Here is a 17,784-nt window from a genome sequence, read left to right on the forward strand (position 1 = left end):
GAATGTTTAATAAAAAGGATTCTTCATGCAGTTTTCCACAGAGTTCAGTTTTAAAGTAGCAAAATAAATCAGTATATTTAACAGAACTTACATACACATGTACATGTATGAGGTTAGTAATACCCCTTTACCATGAGGCGTCAAACAGTCATTTTCGACTAACGTTAGCATCAAATTGGTTAAAATTTTAGCGTGATTTGTCAAAATTTCCTTATCATGATTCGTAAGATGTCTCAAATAATAATCGTTACCCTTATTTTTGGGAAAAAAAACTTGTTTCATCAAATTCAGCTGATATGCACTAAAAATTACTGTTAACATCATTTGGCAAGAATTTTTACCTATATATGTCATGAGGGTACCCCATTACTACCCTTATGTAGGCTGTAGCACTGCATCACTTATCAGTATATTTAGTGTGTCAGTTTATTTTCCGTTTTATGAGTTTGACTGTCCCTTGGGTATTTTTCGTCCCTCCTATACAGAAACCACAAGCAGTTTATATGAGAAAAATTATATTTGTACACTTGAGTTGACCAAAATTAAAACCCGTCACTACCTTTCCACTTCCAGCCGGACCCATCACTAATTGTCCATATCGTGGCATTTCTTATTCAAGTGCAATACTAGCTGCGGAACCGTATGTTATTTTTTGACTATTTTGCGGACCTTATGGTGCAATACAAAATACAATTCAAGTGTGTGAGCTTCTACTAATCTTTTTTCGGTTATTTGTCAAACCGTTGCCGCTTGTGACACATCAAAATAATATAATTTTTAGGTGGGAATGTATCTATTTTTTACATTTTATTATTATAAAAAAAGCAGTTTGGTACCTTTATAGATTATTTTTCATGTAAAGGAAATATATTTGGATGTATTCCTTGACATTTTTTAAGTTATTTTTGTAGTTGTTTGAAGCGGCCTCTCAAGGAAGTGATTGGGGTGTAACAGAAACATTGAAAAAGGAAAATGCCAGTAAATAATTTGTCTTCATATCATATAGGATACTTTTTAATGAATTAAGTTTATATTTATTCGCATGTATTCTTTTTATCATAACATAGCATGCCATATTTCTATCATTTGAGAGTGCAGTCTACATTTTCATAATATGTCAAACGGATGAGGAAGCCTTGTCCCGAAAGAAATTAAACAAGTGATAGAGAAGCCCTGTCAACAATAGGATAGTCTAGCTCCATTTGACAATCGAATTTAGTAAAGGATAGGGCAGCCTTGTCCTTTAAACCAAAATACAATTAGGATAGTCTGGCTTCGTTTGAAATACAACAATCAAGGATAGGGAACCCCTCGTTCTTTAATTAAAAATAGAACAAAATAAAGTACTTCAAATGAAATTGGTGTAAGGAAGCCTTATGCAATTTCCTCAGCCAGGTAAAAAAAAATAGATAAGCCCTATTTTTATTATTTAAAAAGTATGGCATCAACTAGAAAAAGCAGTACAACAGGTCCCAAATCGTCACAAAAAATAAGTCAAGACGAGGAGGAGGCATGGACATGCGCTAAATGTACCAAAATCTTCAAAGAGCCAGAGGCTCAACTTATGGAATGCCAAAGGTGTAAGGAACATTTTTGCACAACCTGTCTTAAGAAAACAAAAGCGGAATACAGCATGTTATGTAAAACAGATGCAATGTGGTTTTGTGGAAAATGCAGGATAGTCATGGAACAACATGCAGTTACCGATATTGAGATAGAAAAAAGGTGCAAACATATAATGGAGAGTTATGAGAAAAGAATTACATCACTTGAAAAAACAGTTGAAAATAAATGTGACGAGGATAACTAAAGTCAAGCAGATTGTTTGTGAGGAAATAAAGAACTGCAATGAGTAAATGAGTAGTTATTGTTGCAAACTTCATTAGAAATTTGAATTGAGATTATTTTTGGCATATGGGAAAGGGGGAGGTGAAAAAAAAAATTCTTTAAACATTTTTTTGGGGGGGGGGATTAATATTCAACAGCATAGTGAATTGCTCAAAAGCAAAAAAAAAATTGAGTTCATTAGACCACGTTCATTCTCTGTCAGCTACATGTATTTAATCTTAATCCAAATTCAGAGCTGTATCCAGCTTGAATGTTGTGTCAATACTTGCCCCAACTGATCTGAGATCGAGATCTGTGATTGTATAAAGCTGTGCCCTGCGGAGTATCTGGTTACTTTGTCACTATAGTTATAGCCTTCACTGACAGTAGGGGTACCAATCGTGAGCAATAGCTTACAGTTCAAGTTCTAGTTGGGATAGCAAGGAAGATTAGATTTAGATATAGGGTGCCTGCCTTGTGAAAGTGTATATTAAAACACTGTGTTATTGTATTTTACAGGCTTATCACTCACAGTTTACAAACCCTCCTAAACTTATAGGAAATGTAGCATTGGTGCCACTAAGAACAAGTTACAAAGGACCAGCACCAAAAGACAGTATGTATTAAAACATAAGAATGTAAATTTACAAAGTAGTCATTTTACACAATATGTCAATTTTACATTTTTAAGAAGACATCATTATCAAATATGATCTTATTTAGTTTCACTACTTAGATATATGAATTCGGGGGTTGACAAAATGTTATCATTTCATCAGAACTTTAATTCTAGGCTTACTTCAGTTTACTTTATAATTATTATTTATATATCATGTATATGAATTCAACTGTATTAGTAAGTACTAAAATTCATAAATTTTATATTTTTTCTTTTAAGTTTCTGTCAATATTAGACTCTATATTTAATATAAAAGTCAGTCTTGAGTGGCAGAACCTTTTTCACATGTTTCATCAATGCAATTCTACGCATACATGACATACATGTAAACAAATCAAATCTCAATTTAAAAGTGCTTTTATATTATCAAATTATGTCATTTACATGTAACTTATCAGACTTAGACATGTAAACAAACTTTTATACTTTGTATTCATGCTATTGCCACCACATTAAGTTTTTTCAATATATTCTTGATATATCATTTATATACAGATAAAAAATCTATTGATTTGCAAATTTAGTAATTTAACATGCACTATAGAATTCAGACATAAGAAGATTTACAAAATAAACAAATTGAATGATGTTTTCATCTGTATATAAAAAAGAAGATGTGGTATGATTGCCAATGAGACAACTGTCCACAAAAGACCAAAATGCCACAGACATAAACAACTATAGGTCACCATACAGACTTCAACAATGAGCAAAGCCCATACCGCATAGTCAGCTATAAAAGGCCCTGATAAGACAATGTAAAACAATTCATCGATAAAACTAATGACCTTATTTATATAAAAAAAAGAACGAAAAACAAATATATGTAACACGTAAACAAACGACAACCACTGAATTACAGGATCCTGACTTGGGACAGGCATATACTTAAATAATGTGGCAGGGTTAAACATGTTAAGCGGGATCCCATACCTCCCCCTAACCTGGGACAGTGATATAACAGTACAACATAAGAATGAACTATAAAAATCTGTATGTTTATTTCAGGTAGTGACTCAGACATTATAGATGAAGCTATTTATTATTTCAAGGCCAATATATTTTTTAGAAATTATGAAATCAAGGTGAGAATTGCTATGTAGAAAAGATTGTTTTCTTTTAAAACTAAATAAGTGTTTTTGTTTTGTTTTTCAAAAGTAACAGTAAAAGTTTGTTCACAGTGATTGATTTTATGGATTATTTTATTTTGTTGATATGGAGGGTTGAAATATAATTTCCACCAATACAACAAGTGGTAGAACCTTTTTCTCTGATAAATCTTATCATTTCTTTTCAAAGATTTGCAGAAAGTTGTGTTTCGTTATATGTGACGTCACCAATAATGATTACCTTTTACAATAAGAGATACTATCTTTGTCTATCATCCTTCGTTTAATCATTGATTTAACAAATCATTACCTGGAGAAAATATTTGGCCAACTTATCTTATCTCAAACTCAACTTATCCCCAATTTTAAGATTCTAAATTTTATTACCAGCCATATTTTTAGAAATGACAACTTTTTGTCTATTCTCAAAAAAGCATGATGGAAAGACTTAGGCATGATGTATTAATTTGTGATTAGGTTGGTTTGAGGGAACTACAATTGATAATTCTGAGATATTTGGTGTACAATTGTATATTGATAATTCTGAGATATTTGGTGTACAGTCATATAATTCTGAGATATTTGGTGTACAATCGTATAAGTACTGGTTCATCTCATTTCCATGTAGATTATTTTAGCTTAATAATGATTCTGATAAGGTCAGTGAAGATGGTTCACATATGGTACAAATGTAAGATTATGATATTTGCTATTCAGTTTTATTTTTATAACCTTTTTGGCTAATTGTTTCCATGTATAATGTTTAGCTCTTCACTTTCAGTGTTGGTTCATTAAATTTAAAACTTTTGCATAGTTATAATGTTAAAGTTTGTGATAATCATGATAATGTCATTTTAAGTTGATGGACTTGTGTTAAGGCAATGATATTAATTTACATGTAGGTGTTTATAAAGGGCATACAATACAGTTTCGATCCCATAATGATTTTTTTTAAGAAAATTTGCATACAAGGAATTTTTCACCTAGGCAATTCAAATATGTAATATAAAATATACCTTCATGTGCTACTTTTAGAGATAAAAGGGGTCAACATTTTTAGACATTTACTTAAAATTTCAGTTCTTTGGACATTTCTATCCTTTTGATAGGCATACCTCACTTTTATATTTCAACAGATAAACACAAGCGGGATATTGTAGCAATGTTATAAAAATCTTCTTTCCATTAATATGTTCTTAATATGTACAACAGTTCTTCTGAAGTTATAAATTTCTACAAAGTTTCAGGAAATAAAAGCATGAAAAGTCTTTTTTTGCGGTATATTTTATTTTTTTTTCAATATTGACTTTTTTATTATAATTGGTACAAACAATCTTCATACATAATCAGTGATAATTACACTTTGAAAAAGAGGGGTCCATGTACTCGTTTTAAAGTGAAATCAGTTTGAAGGATAAAAATCAGTCGCGAAAGTAACATTTTATGTTAGCAACATCATTACCTCCCCTGTAACTGTATTGTATGCCCTTAAAAAATACCAAATAAATTATTATTTTTGTATTAGCATGGTATTTCAAGTGTTAATGCATGATAATACCCTATTATTAAGTTCATAAAATTCAGAAATAGAAAAGTGTCATAGACCAGCCATGTAACATCCTCCACATGTTTACAAGATATTATATAATTAGCTTCTTACCCATCAGTATTTATTTTTTTGAAACTTATGTTTATTTTCATTAGGATTTTTTTCACATTAATATTTAGATATACCCTTTTTAGTAAAACTGTGGCTCATGTCTAATTTTCAAAAAAAAACTTTATGAAAAGTGCCATTATACATTTATATATCAAGCCAAGCATTAAAAATTAATATTTCTGGCAAATTGAACTAAAAGTTATAGATGAAATGTTTAGTGTATAGGATATTCAAAGAATTGATATACACTGTAGTTATTATGGGGAAAAAAAACAAGAATAGATATATTTAAAAAATTTAATTGAGAAAATTGTGTCATGGAATTAGGCAAAAATCTTATGAAAAACTTATCTTAGTAGTTTTTATCAACATTTAGCAAAGTTTTATAATTAGAAAACAGATGAAACTAATAATTGCTATTATTGAAGGCTCTAACATTGATACAAACATGGGATCCAAGTAACAGCTCATGCCAGTGCCTGTTTCATTTTATTATATTTTTTGTGTGACTATATGCTTTGTGCAATCTTATTACTAACTTGTGCTATGTTTTAAGTGTGCTATGTTTTAAGTGTACTATGCTTTTAACTTATATATGTCATTTATGGTATCTTACTATGCATTATATGTTTAAAAGTGTGTTGTTTTCATGACTTTTGTATGTGTGTATTGTATTATATTGTGTGTGTATTGTATTTTGTTATAAGTCGATTTGAAAAGCTCACTAGAGCTTGTGTTTATGTAGTTTAGTGAATATCGACTCTAAATAAAACTTTGAATCTTGAATCATTGACAATTAACAAATTTTGGCTTCATTTTATACTTTTCAGAGTGAGGCTGATAGAACACTTATTTACATAACACTGTATGTAACAGAATGTTTGAAGAAAATGCAGAGAGTAAGTTATTAAAACTTTTATATACACATCTCAGGCTATAACAGCATGTCTGAAGTAAATACAAAGAATAAACATAATTTTATCAGAAAATTAGACAGATTAAATTGAGAATGGAAATGGGGAATTTGTCAAAGAGACAACAACCTGGCCAAACAACACTTTACAGAAAAACAGCTGAAGGCCACCAATGGTCTTCAACACAGCGAGAAAATCCGCACCCAGAGGCATGCTTCAGCTGACCCCTTAACAAAATGTTTACTTAATCATGGACGTCCTAATTAACTCTGAATTATACTGTGAAAGTACTTTAATTCGTGGGTATCAATTTTTGTGGTTTGGGCAATATTTACATGTTCATGGGTTTTAAAATTCATGGATTTTAGTTTTTAAAAGAAAAAATGAAAAATTGAAGCCGTTAGAAAGTAATGGTCTGGATTGAAGGAAATTGCATAATAACATTGACCCAAGTTTATCGTTGTGTCAACACTAATTTACCCAAGATAAAGTTATCAACAGATTAAAGACCAACAGAGGTGTTAATTAGGCCATAAACGTGTCACCTAAAGAAAACAGAAACGTAAACAAATTAACTTGGACTATTAACGTATCTTTAATTGTCAAATAATTTGTATCAAAATCAAGCCCAGCATGAAATTATTATTTCCCATATGTACGAGAACTATGAGGATATAAAATGAACACTTTATCATACTAGCATATCAACACCGGAAATTGACTTTGAAGTTGTGGAGAGTATAATGTTTTTGACCCGTCCGTCCCTCGGTTAGTCCGTCCATCAGTCCTGTTTTTTGTCATCGCAACTCCTCTCAAACCACACAACAGAATTTCACGAAATCTTTTTAGATGGAAATGACATATTATGTAGATATGCATGTCGACAGGAAATTATGATTCAATTTTTTTCTAGGAGTTACATCTCTTTGAACTTATTTGCTTAAGGTACTACTTCAACAGTTTGTCATCTCAATTAACTCCTCTGAAACCATACAACAGAATTTCATGAAACTTTGTAGATAATAAGGACAAACTTCGTAGATGTGCATATTGACAGGAAATTACGATTCGTTTGTTTTTCTAGGAGTTACGCCCCTTTGAACTTATTTGCTTCAATGTACTTCTGCAACAGTTTGTCATCTCCACTCCTCTGAAACCACACAACAGAATTTCATGAAATTTTGTAGATAATAAGGACATACTATGTAGATGTGCATATTGACAGGAAATTATTATTCAATATTTTTTCTTATACAATTTTTTTTCTTACACTTATTTAATTTCTCCAATGACAATGTGGGAACGTGGGGTATGTGAGTGTGCTCACTAAGGTTCTAATTCATAGTGCGTTTTCCCTGTGACTACTATCAGTATTCTTGGATTTGGTGTTATCCACTATATTCTCTAAATCATATCAGTAGTCAAACCTACATGGGGATTTTTTCAATGTCTTGATTTAGACAATGGTTGTTTTATTTCGTTGGACACTTAAATTCGTGGATAAAGTCATCCACGAAAATTGGTACCCCACGAGTAAAAGTACTTTCACAGTATAAAAAAACTAAAATTAAAATCATACAAGACTAACAATGCCATAAGGCTCCTGACTTGGGACATGCACCAAAATACAGAGGATTAAATATGTTTTTGTGAGATCTCAACCCTACCCCTATACCTCTAGCCAATGTAGAAAAAACGTTTAGATGCACATCTAATCTACAATACAAAATACCAGATAATATCTCAGTTTTGATTGACACAATTTAAGCAAGGTTTACTTCCTTTTTGTCACAATGTTGGAGGTAAAATGTGCACAAATTTCATCATAAATCGATTGTCTTGATATAATGACAGATAGACTTCAGAAAATATTTTTTCTAAACAATTGTAATTTGCTGAAGCATAAAAATTCAGAAGACTTTTTTTAAGGCCCATGGTGCCCCCACACAATTTTATAGAAAAAAATGTTGAAATTGCAAAAACAGTTCTGCACACTATCACCCCTGTATTAGCATGAAAAGTGTTTTCCAATTACTTCTGTCACAGTCTTAATATCTGTATGATATACCGATGTATGTCCCACAACTATTCTTATTCGTTCTCACAGCAACTATCATTTCTTGTGACTGCAAAGTTTGGTTTAAGAATATGTATGCAAAAAAAATTGCATTTATCATCATGATCATAATGAACTCAAAAATTTTAAAAAACGAAAAGATATAGTCACGTTTTCCTTGTGAACCTTGGCATTTAGTTTAACAGATCTTTCACAGTATGAAATGTGATATGTCTATAATATATTGTTAATTGTGCTAATAGAACCATAGAAAACCTTTATAGTTTTGAATGTCAAATCTTTCAGTAGGGATTGTAAGAGAACAAATATAGCCAACATTCTTTTGGAACAAATAAAGTCTACATATAAACAGAAGTTATCATGGTTATGGAAATAGATTTATGAATAAAATTGAGAATGGAAGTGGGGTATGTGTCAAAGAGACAACAACCCCACCAAAATAAGCAGACAATATGAATCCATGTATATACCAAACCAAATCCTCTATGCATGTCTTTTAAGAATAATTATGAATCCATAACTAACAATATTTCATTCTGTGATATGACTGACTTCTTATCATGGCTTTAAAATAACAACTATGTTTTGTATATTTACAGTGTAATACCAAAAACGATGCACAGAAGGAAATGTATACTCTAGCATTAAAGAATTTCCCCATTCCTGGAGAAAGTGGGTTTCCATTAAATGCAATGTTTGCTAAACCTAAAAGTAGAGCTGAAGAAGGTAGGTAACAAGATTGTGTTATTTTGTCTCTTTACCTGTAGATCTACACACAGTGGTAAAACGGAATGAGTGAGAGTTTTTTGCTCAGTGTTGTAGACCTCATTGTGACTTTGAGATCAAGAACAGCAATAAAAGTGCTTACAGTATTGTGTTTTTTTGCTGTGCATAATGATTATGGTATAATTTTGATTTTTTGTCATGAATGAATACCTCTTATATTTTCTTTTCAAGTATTTCTCTTTTTAAACAGCAAATAAAGATGATTCGGAAAACACACTGAACATCAAGCCTGCAACAAGCAATCAGTCACAGTCATTCACTAGGTTCTTTATAGTTTTATGTAGTTATCTCTCTATTATTCTTTCAGAATATCTAGATTTAGGATGTATAATATATTTGTTATTTATAATGTGGAGGTCAGTTAAAAAGTGAGGAGATTTTATAAATATTTCTTTGCATGGAATCAGTGAAGAGATATATGTGTATTTTTCTTTCGTTGTTCATCAAATGATACCTGATTTGATATAATTTCAAATGTTGTTTGCTTTTTTTTTGTTGCTTCAAAATATGAGTTTAGGAACGAACATGTCAACAGCTTCATCTTCCAAAAAAGGAAATTGACTGCTAAATATGTTTTAACATTTGATTTTATTTTCTTATCTGATTACAGATACCATGAGGAACTACTTTTTACAGATTAGACAAGAAACTGGATTAAGGATGTGTGAAAAAGTATTTGATGCAGCTACCGATAAACCTAGCAAGGTATTTTATTATTATCAAAACTAAAATTAAACAAATAATTGGAGGGTATTTCATTACCTTTTGTTGTCATGAACAAAGAAAAATAATGTGATGATAGAATTGCCTCCTGAAACCAAGACATGAAGGTAAGCAATTATAGCTCACAATTCAGCCTTCAACAATGAGCAAAGTCATACTGTATTGTTAGCAATAAAGGCCATGCTTGAATAAATGTGAAACATTTCATACACAAAAAAAATGGATCGTGGTTAAAAAATAATTATGTATTGGAATTTTAAATAATTTAAGAGAAAGATAGAAATTTTGTCAAGTTGACATAATTAGCGGCTTTGCTTTGATCTGCTATTTATTCTTTATTAGTATAGTATGCAATGGGGAAAAAGGTTTGCAATTTCTTTATCAACTAAAATCATCTTTAAAAGGAATGTTTTTAGAATAAATGTACCATAGGTACCCAATAATAATTTAATGTTATTCAAAAAATCGATAAAATGGATATTATACATTTTAAAGAGTTCCAGAAACATTGTATCCCATATTTATAAAAATGCTTTTTATAACATTTAGATCTATTTTGTCATGAAATATGGTAAAAATATGATTTCAATTTATTTGACAATGCACACTTATGGCAAGTTATCAATCATTCTATTAGTAATATTGAATGATCAAGCATGTCAACATTTTCAAAGGAGTAGGTCCGGTAAGGGCCGATATTGGCCTCAAATTTCAGATTCATCTTACAAAAGATTTTGGACACTTAAGTGTCTATTTAAGTTGATTCAATTAGTATATATGAAAGATGTTAACTGATAATCTCATTAAAAACGCTCTGATTCAAGCTTAAATATGAAAAATCTATCAAATATGACAAAAAATGTCACTTTTCAGATGGTTTTTGTCAAAAATGAATTATTTTTTAATTTTGTCATAAATATGGGCTGTTTTTGATAATACAATGCACTTATATCGGGTAATAGCATCATTAAGTCATGCTAAATTACTGAAATCTTCACAATTATAGGATTTTAGTTAAATTTTAGATGGTTTCTGTCTTAAATGAAAGTGGCCACATCCATGTTCATCCTCAATCTGTATATATGTTATGTATTATCATCATATACAACTTACATTTCAATATAAAGAATGAACACAAATGCGGCCACTTTCATTTAAGACGGAAACAGTCTAAAATTGAACTAAAATCCTATAATTGTGAAGATTTCAGTAATTTAGCATGACTTAATGATGCTATTACCCGATATATGTGCATTGTGTTATCAAAAACAGCCCATATTTATGTAGCAGAATCATTCTACTTTCCATTTTTTTTAAATTTTTACATTTTAACAATTTCATAAAAACTGCCATATTTTGGGACCAAAAAGGGGTCTTACTGGACCTACTCCTTTCAAAATTCTATGGATTATATATATTACAAAGGGAACTTACTCATCTGTTTTTACTTTTAATTCAGAGCAGTAAATTATAAACATAATGCTTAACCAATTTTCATAGAATTTTTGGTTGTGCTATCAGTTAATAGTTTCATAGAAACAAAAGCTAGAATTCAGATCATTTCAATTGCTGGTTTTCTGAAAATTTTACTGTTTACGTTAATTGAAATGACATGTGGATTTTATTTTATTTCAGTGGTGGTTATGCTTTTCCAAGCGAAAGTTCATGGACAAGAGTTTATCAGCACCTGGACAATAGGAAGACAATTATAGCAATTATTGGAATATTTTACGTTATTTTAACAGAATGCTTTTATGTCATTTTATTAAAAAACAAATTATCGCTTATTGATACAAACTTTAAAAAAAATTATAATGTCTTTTGTAAAGAAAAACTTGTTCAATGAATCCATGTACTCTACATTGTGAAAAGGTAGTTTTGTTGAATAGTTATAAACATTGATTTAAGCAGTGTTAAATAATGCAGTTGAAATGTCAAGCAGGAAATAGATAAATCACTGACATAATATACATGTGATTGAAAGACGGTAACTAACTTCAAAATGGTGCTTGTAAAAATTGTACATACCATCTAACCTGTATGAATTTATTATTAATTTTATCATTATACTATTCTTTAGGGGTGATCTTTATTGACTTAATTCCAGCTGGAAATGAAATCTTGGTTTAAAAGAAATGATAAACACAGTTATAACCAACCAATTTTATTGTATTTTCTATTTCAATTTTGGTTATTAAATGGATAAAACCTCAAAATAGGGGAAAAGTTTTTCATACATGCCTAGAAAAAAGTTGTTAAAATACATTGAAATGTAATCATGACCATGGGAACATATATTGATATGCATGTACTTGTATGTGTATATTTATCACATAAATGATATTTATTATTATAAATAAATTTTATACAATTTGTCCTTGTTGTCTGTTGTGATGAGTATCTAATTTTATATCAGAATGAGTAGTGCAATAATACAGACCTTATTTTCTGTCACGAGATATCAGTTATTTTTATTTAGTGATCAGAGGCAATACAAGATTTCTTCTGTTATATGACATTTATGTTACAACCTTTTCTAAATCATTTATTTAACTTTAGTTTATAAGACTTCACTGATAGGTATATCAGCTACACAAGTTGTGTATACTTATTTAATTAACCATGCATTATCATATTTGTGAAACTGTGTCCCTAACAGTCTAAAGTAAACATATGTACTGTCTTGTTAGGATTCATACCACATCTTCTTATTTTTATAAAAACTGTTGTCAACAAGTTTTATTTGATAAATGTTTTAATATACAAAGGGCAATAACTGTAGTAAAAATTATTCTGTCTTACAAAAATTTGTATGTTGATATGCTATTTGTCATCATCCGATTACAAATTGTATACAGGTATTTATTTATATTTCAAAGTTTATAGGTTGGGTTGTTGTTCACATGACACATCATGTTTCCAATTTTGATTCTACTTTATATGAAAAATTATCTCATTTTAATGGATTAGAATTTAATGGTAAATCAAGAATGTCAAAATAGCAAGATTCCCTGCTTATGTCATCACATTTCCATGATTCACTGAATAGTTATTAAAGTTACCAGGATTATAATTTAGTAGGCCAAATGCGCATTTGGTCTACATAAGACTTATCAGTGACGCTCAGATCAAAATAGTAATAAAGCCAAACAAGTACAAAGTTGAAGAGCATTGAGGAACCAAAATTGAACTATTTGGTACCCGTATGTCAAAATTCTAATTTTGTAAATAATATGTAAAGCTCACATCACAATTAACCTGTCTCAACTAGATTGATCACAACATGGTAAACTGTCTGTACCAAAAACCTTTCACCTGATACAGGTTGGCCTAACCAACCAAGGGATGCACAGACAGAGGAAACATAATACCCTGCTATCTTAAGCTGGACATAATAATGAACCTTATATTACTAACAAAACATCTTGGTTGACATGGGAAAAGTTATTCTTATAATTGTAAAATCACCCAAAGATTAACAAAACAATTTTTGACCTACTATAGTTCTGCATTCGAAGTATTTTCATAGGTTAACTATGCAACAAAAAGTCTGAAATAAAGAAAGACTTAAATTACCAAACATTAATGACGAAGCTATGTCCATTAGCCTGTCATAAGGGAGCTACCATTTGATTTTTATGGGGGGGCTAGGATGAAAAATTTTGTCCTGCCTTTTTTTTAGCTGTAATCCCTGTCCTGCCTTTTTATTTTTCACTCTGTTCGGTCCTGCCTTTTTTTTTTTTTAGTTTATCCGAACTTTTTTTTACCTAAATTGTCGTCCTGACTTTTTTTTTTTGCAAGTGTCTCATCCTGCCTTTTTTTTTTACTCAAAACTCCTGTCCTGCCTATTTTTTTCAAATTTCATCCTAGCCCCCCCCCCCCCCCCCCCCCCCCCCCCATAAAAATCAAATGGTAGCTCCTTAAGTCATAACATTGCGGCGGTGTACTAACTACAAGTATTAGACATAGGATAAGATCCCAGGTAAAGTCAAACCTTTAAAACAAACATGAAAGTAGAATTTTCTTACTTTTGCCCTTGGTACACTGAATAGGAGTTCAGAATAGTAACTTTGAGTAGAAGAGAGGTGAATGAAACCAGAAATAGGATTAGGATATGTTTTATACTGTAAATACTTTGTGAGGTAGTATGATAAAATCCAAACTCAAAGCAATGGTCTCTTACAAAGAATGTTATCTTCATTTTATCATAACGTAATAATTGCCACTAGATGTTAAGCACCCATCTATTAATCAATTTTTCAACTGACAACGATTATTTAGTGTGCAAATACTTGACCTTACAGTTTCAAAGAAGGAACTTGGAAGTTTTCCAATTTGTAACATATTTGTGGTTCCTGACAGCATTTACAAGACTACTATAACACTGTAATACATTTAGAATGCCACTGTTTTGAACCTTCTATTTGTTCAACATTTGTTCAATATTTGTTTTAATTTTAAGAATAGGTTGCTTTGGAACAATGAATTGTCACTGTTTTTGGTGGGGTCAGACACCATTTACCAGTTTGCTATAAGACTGCATACCTCAATTAAAAGACTGTTGAATTTCTAAATTGTACAACCAGAACAAATAGTGTTTGTGTTTAATACAATGTAGCTTCCTTAGCTTTATCATTGGAGCCAGGTTTGATTGGTGAGAAAACATCCATATCTGGAAAGACATCACAACCTCAGTAAAAAAAAAATTGAATTCCTTGATCTTTAAGTATAATGCAGCTGTAAAAGAGCTAGTTCACAACTAACAATCTAAGAGTTGACAGACAAGTGATTATTGTAGAAGAACTACTGGGGTACTTTGAACACTCTTCCAATAAATCCAAAATAACAAACTTCTTTGACTGCATTTCCACTAAGTCCCTAGTTAAAAGCAACTTTGACTGCTTGGCCACCAAGTCTCTTATTACAAAAAAATTGACTGCTTGCCCACCATGTCGCAAATTACAACCTTCTTTGACCACTCGGCCACCAAGTCGGCCACCAAGTCCGCAATTACAAAATACTTTGAATGCTTGGCCACTTAGTCCCCAATTACAAAATAACTTGTCCACCAAGTCCCCAAAATACAAACTACCTTGACCACTGTGCCAACAAGTCCTCAAAATACAAACTACTGTGACCACTCTGACACCAAGTCCCCAAATACAAACTACCTTGACCACTGTGCCAACAAGTCCCCAAAATACAAACTACTGTGACCACTCTGACACCAAGTCCCCAAATACAAACTACCTTGACCAGTTGGCCACTAAGTCCCTAATTACAAACTACTTTGACCACTTGGCCATCAATTCCCCTAAATACAAACTAATTTGACCACTCTGCCACCAAGTTCCCCAAATACAAACTACTTTAACCACTCTGCCACCAAGTCCCCAAATATAAACTACCTAGACTAGTTGGCCTTCAAGTCACAAGATACAAACTACTTTGACCACTCTGCCACATAGTCCCCAAAATACAAACTACTGTGACCACTCTGACACTAAGTCCCTAATTACAAACTACTTTGACCACTTGGCTATCAATTCCCATAAATACAAACTAATTTGACCACTCTGCCACCAAGTTCCCCAAATACAAACTACTTTAACCACTCTGCCACCAAGTCCCCAAATACAAACTACCTTGACTAGTTGGCCTTCAAGTCACAAGATACAAACTACTTTGACCACTCTGCCACATAGTCCCCAAATAGGAACTACTTTGACCCCTTGGCCACTAAGTCCCTGATTACAAACTGCCTTGACCAGTTCACCACCAAGTCCCCTAAATTCAAACTACTTTAAACACTCTGTCAAAAAGTCCCTAAATACAAACTACCTTGACCAGTTGACCACCTATTCCCCAAATACAAACCAAGTAGACCACTCTGCCACCTAGTCCCCATATATAAACTACTTTGACCACTCAGCTACCAAGTCTCAAATTGCAAATTATTTTGAACACTTGGCCACCAAATCCTCCAAATACAAACTAATTTGACCACACTGCCACCAAGTCCCCCAAATACAAACTACTTTAACCTCTTTGCCACCAAGTCCCCAAATACAAACTACCTTGACCAGTTGATCACCAAGTCATCAAATACCAACTACTTTGACAACACTGCCACCAAGTCCCAAAATAGGAACTACTTTGACCCCTTGGCCACTAAGTCCCTGATTACAAACTACCTTGACCACTCTGTCACCATGTCCCCATATACAAACAACTTTGTCAACTCAGCCACCAATACTCCAATTACAAATTACTATGACAACTCAGTCACCATGTCCCAAAATACAAACTGCTTTGACCACTCAGGTCACCAAGTCCCAAAATACAAACTACTTTGACCACTTAGCCACTCAAAGTCCTCAAATACATAAAATTGAAAATGGAAATGGGGAATGTGTCAAAGAGACAACAACCCGAACATAGAAAAAACAACAGCAGAAGGTCACCAACAAGTCTTTGTACAAACTACTTTTACCACTCAGTCACCAAATACAAACTACTTTGACCACTTGACCATTAAGTCACCAAATACAAACTACTTTGACCACTTGACCATTAAGTCACCAAATACAAACTAATTTGACCACACTGCCACCAAGTCCCCCAAATACAAACTACTTTAACCTCTTTGCCACCAAGTCCCCAAATACAAACTACCTTGACCAGTTGGTCACCAAGTCACCAAATACAAACTACTTTGACCACTTGGCCATTAAGTCCCCAAATACAAACTACTTTGACCACTCAGTCATCAAGTTCCCATATGCAAACTACTTTGACCAGTTAGCCACCAAGTCAACAAAGACAAACGCCGCATTTTTGCGCCTGTCCCAAGTCAGGAGCCTCTGGCCTTTGTTAGTCTTGTATTATTTTAATTTTAGTTTCTTGTGTATAATTTGGAAATTAGTATGGCATTCATTATCACTGAACTAGTATATATTAGTTTAGGGGCCAGCTGAAGGACGCCTTTCGGGTGTGGGAATTGCTTGCTACATTGATGACCTTCTGCTGTTGTTTTTGCTATGATCGGGTTGTTGTCTCTTTGACACATTTCCCATTTCCATTCTCAATTTTTCAACCAATCGGTAACAAAGTCCTCAAATACAAACTACATTGACCACTCAGTGACCAAGTTCCCATATGCAAACTGCTTTGACCAATTGGTCACCAAGTCCACCAAACACAAACTACTTTGACCACTTAGTCACCAAGTCCTCAAACACAAACTCCTTTGACCACTCGGTGACCAAGTTCCCAAATAAAAACTACTTTGACAACTTTCTCACCAAGTCTCCAAAATACCAACTACTTTGACCATTCGGTCACCAAGTCCCAAGCTACAAACTACTTTTACTTCTCAGTCACCAAGACCTCAAATACAAACTACTGTGATCATTCAGTCATCAAGTCCCAAAATACGAACTACTGTGATCATTCAGTCAACAAGTCCCCAAATTCAAACTACTGTGATCATTCAGTCACCAAGTCCCCAAATACAAACTACTGTAATCATTCAGTCACCAAGTCCCCAAATACAAACTACTGTGATCATTCAGTCACCAAGTCCAAAAATACAAACTACTGTGATCATTCAGTCACCAAGTCCCCAAATACAAACTACGGTGATCATTCAGTCAACAAGTCCCTAAATACAAACTACTGTAATCATTCAGTCACCAAGTCCCCAGATACAAACTGCTATAATCATTCAGTCACCTAGTCCCCGAATACAAACTTCTGTGATCATTCAGTCAACAAATCCCCAAATACGAACTACTGTGATCATTCAGTCAACAAGTCCCCAAATTCAAACTACTGTGATCATTTAGTCACCAAGTCACCAAATACAAACTACTGTAATCATTCAGTCACCAAGTCCCCAAATACAAACTACTGTGATCATTCAGTCACCAAGTCCAAAAATACAAACTACTGTGATCATTCAGTCACCAAGTCCCCAAATACAAACTACGGTGATCATTCAGTCAACA

The 17,784-nt window shown here is 32.4% G+C and overlaps 2 protein-coding genes across 3 annotated transcripts in view; one reads left to right on the forward strand and one right to left on the reverse strand.

Moving 5' to 3' along the window:
- The window catches only part of LOC139528640 (GPN-loop GTPase 3-like), a 35,950-nt gene extending 35,202 nt beyond the window's left edge, over positions 1-748 (reverse strand). Inside the window, exon 1 of one of the 2 annotated variants that reach the window (XM_071324714.1) lies at positions 560-748. In XM_071324714.1, coding sequence (XP_071180815.1) covers positions 560-607 — 48 coding nt within the window. In that variant the 5' untranslated portion in view covers positions 608-748. The remainder of the gene's footprint in view (positions 1-559) is intronic. The other variant, XM_071324715.1, reaches the window with a different exon arrangement.
- Positions 738-12,148, forward strand: LOC139528641 (actin-related protein 2/3 complex subunit 3-like). The gene is made up of 7 exons (XM_071324716.1): positions 738-978; positions 2,347-2,443; positions 3,515-3,591; positions 6,106-6,174; positions 8,866-8,992; positions 9,663-9,757; positions 11,411-12,148. The coding sequence occupies exons 1-7, from the start codon at positions 973-975 to the stop codon at positions 11,471-11,473; spliced, it is 534 nt and encodes a 177-aa protein (XP_071180817.1). The 5' UTR covers positions 738-972; the 3' UTR covers positions 11,474-12,148.
- Positions 12,149-17,784: the final 5,636 nt, after the last annotated feature.

Source organism: Mytilus edulis, chromosome 6, assembly GCF_963676685.1.
Source record: "Mytilus edulis chromosome 6, xbMytEdul2.2, whole genome shotgun sequence".
Taxonomy (NCBI): Eukaryota; Metazoa; Mollusca; class Bivalvia; order Mytilida; family Mytilidae; genus Mytilus; species Mytilus edulis.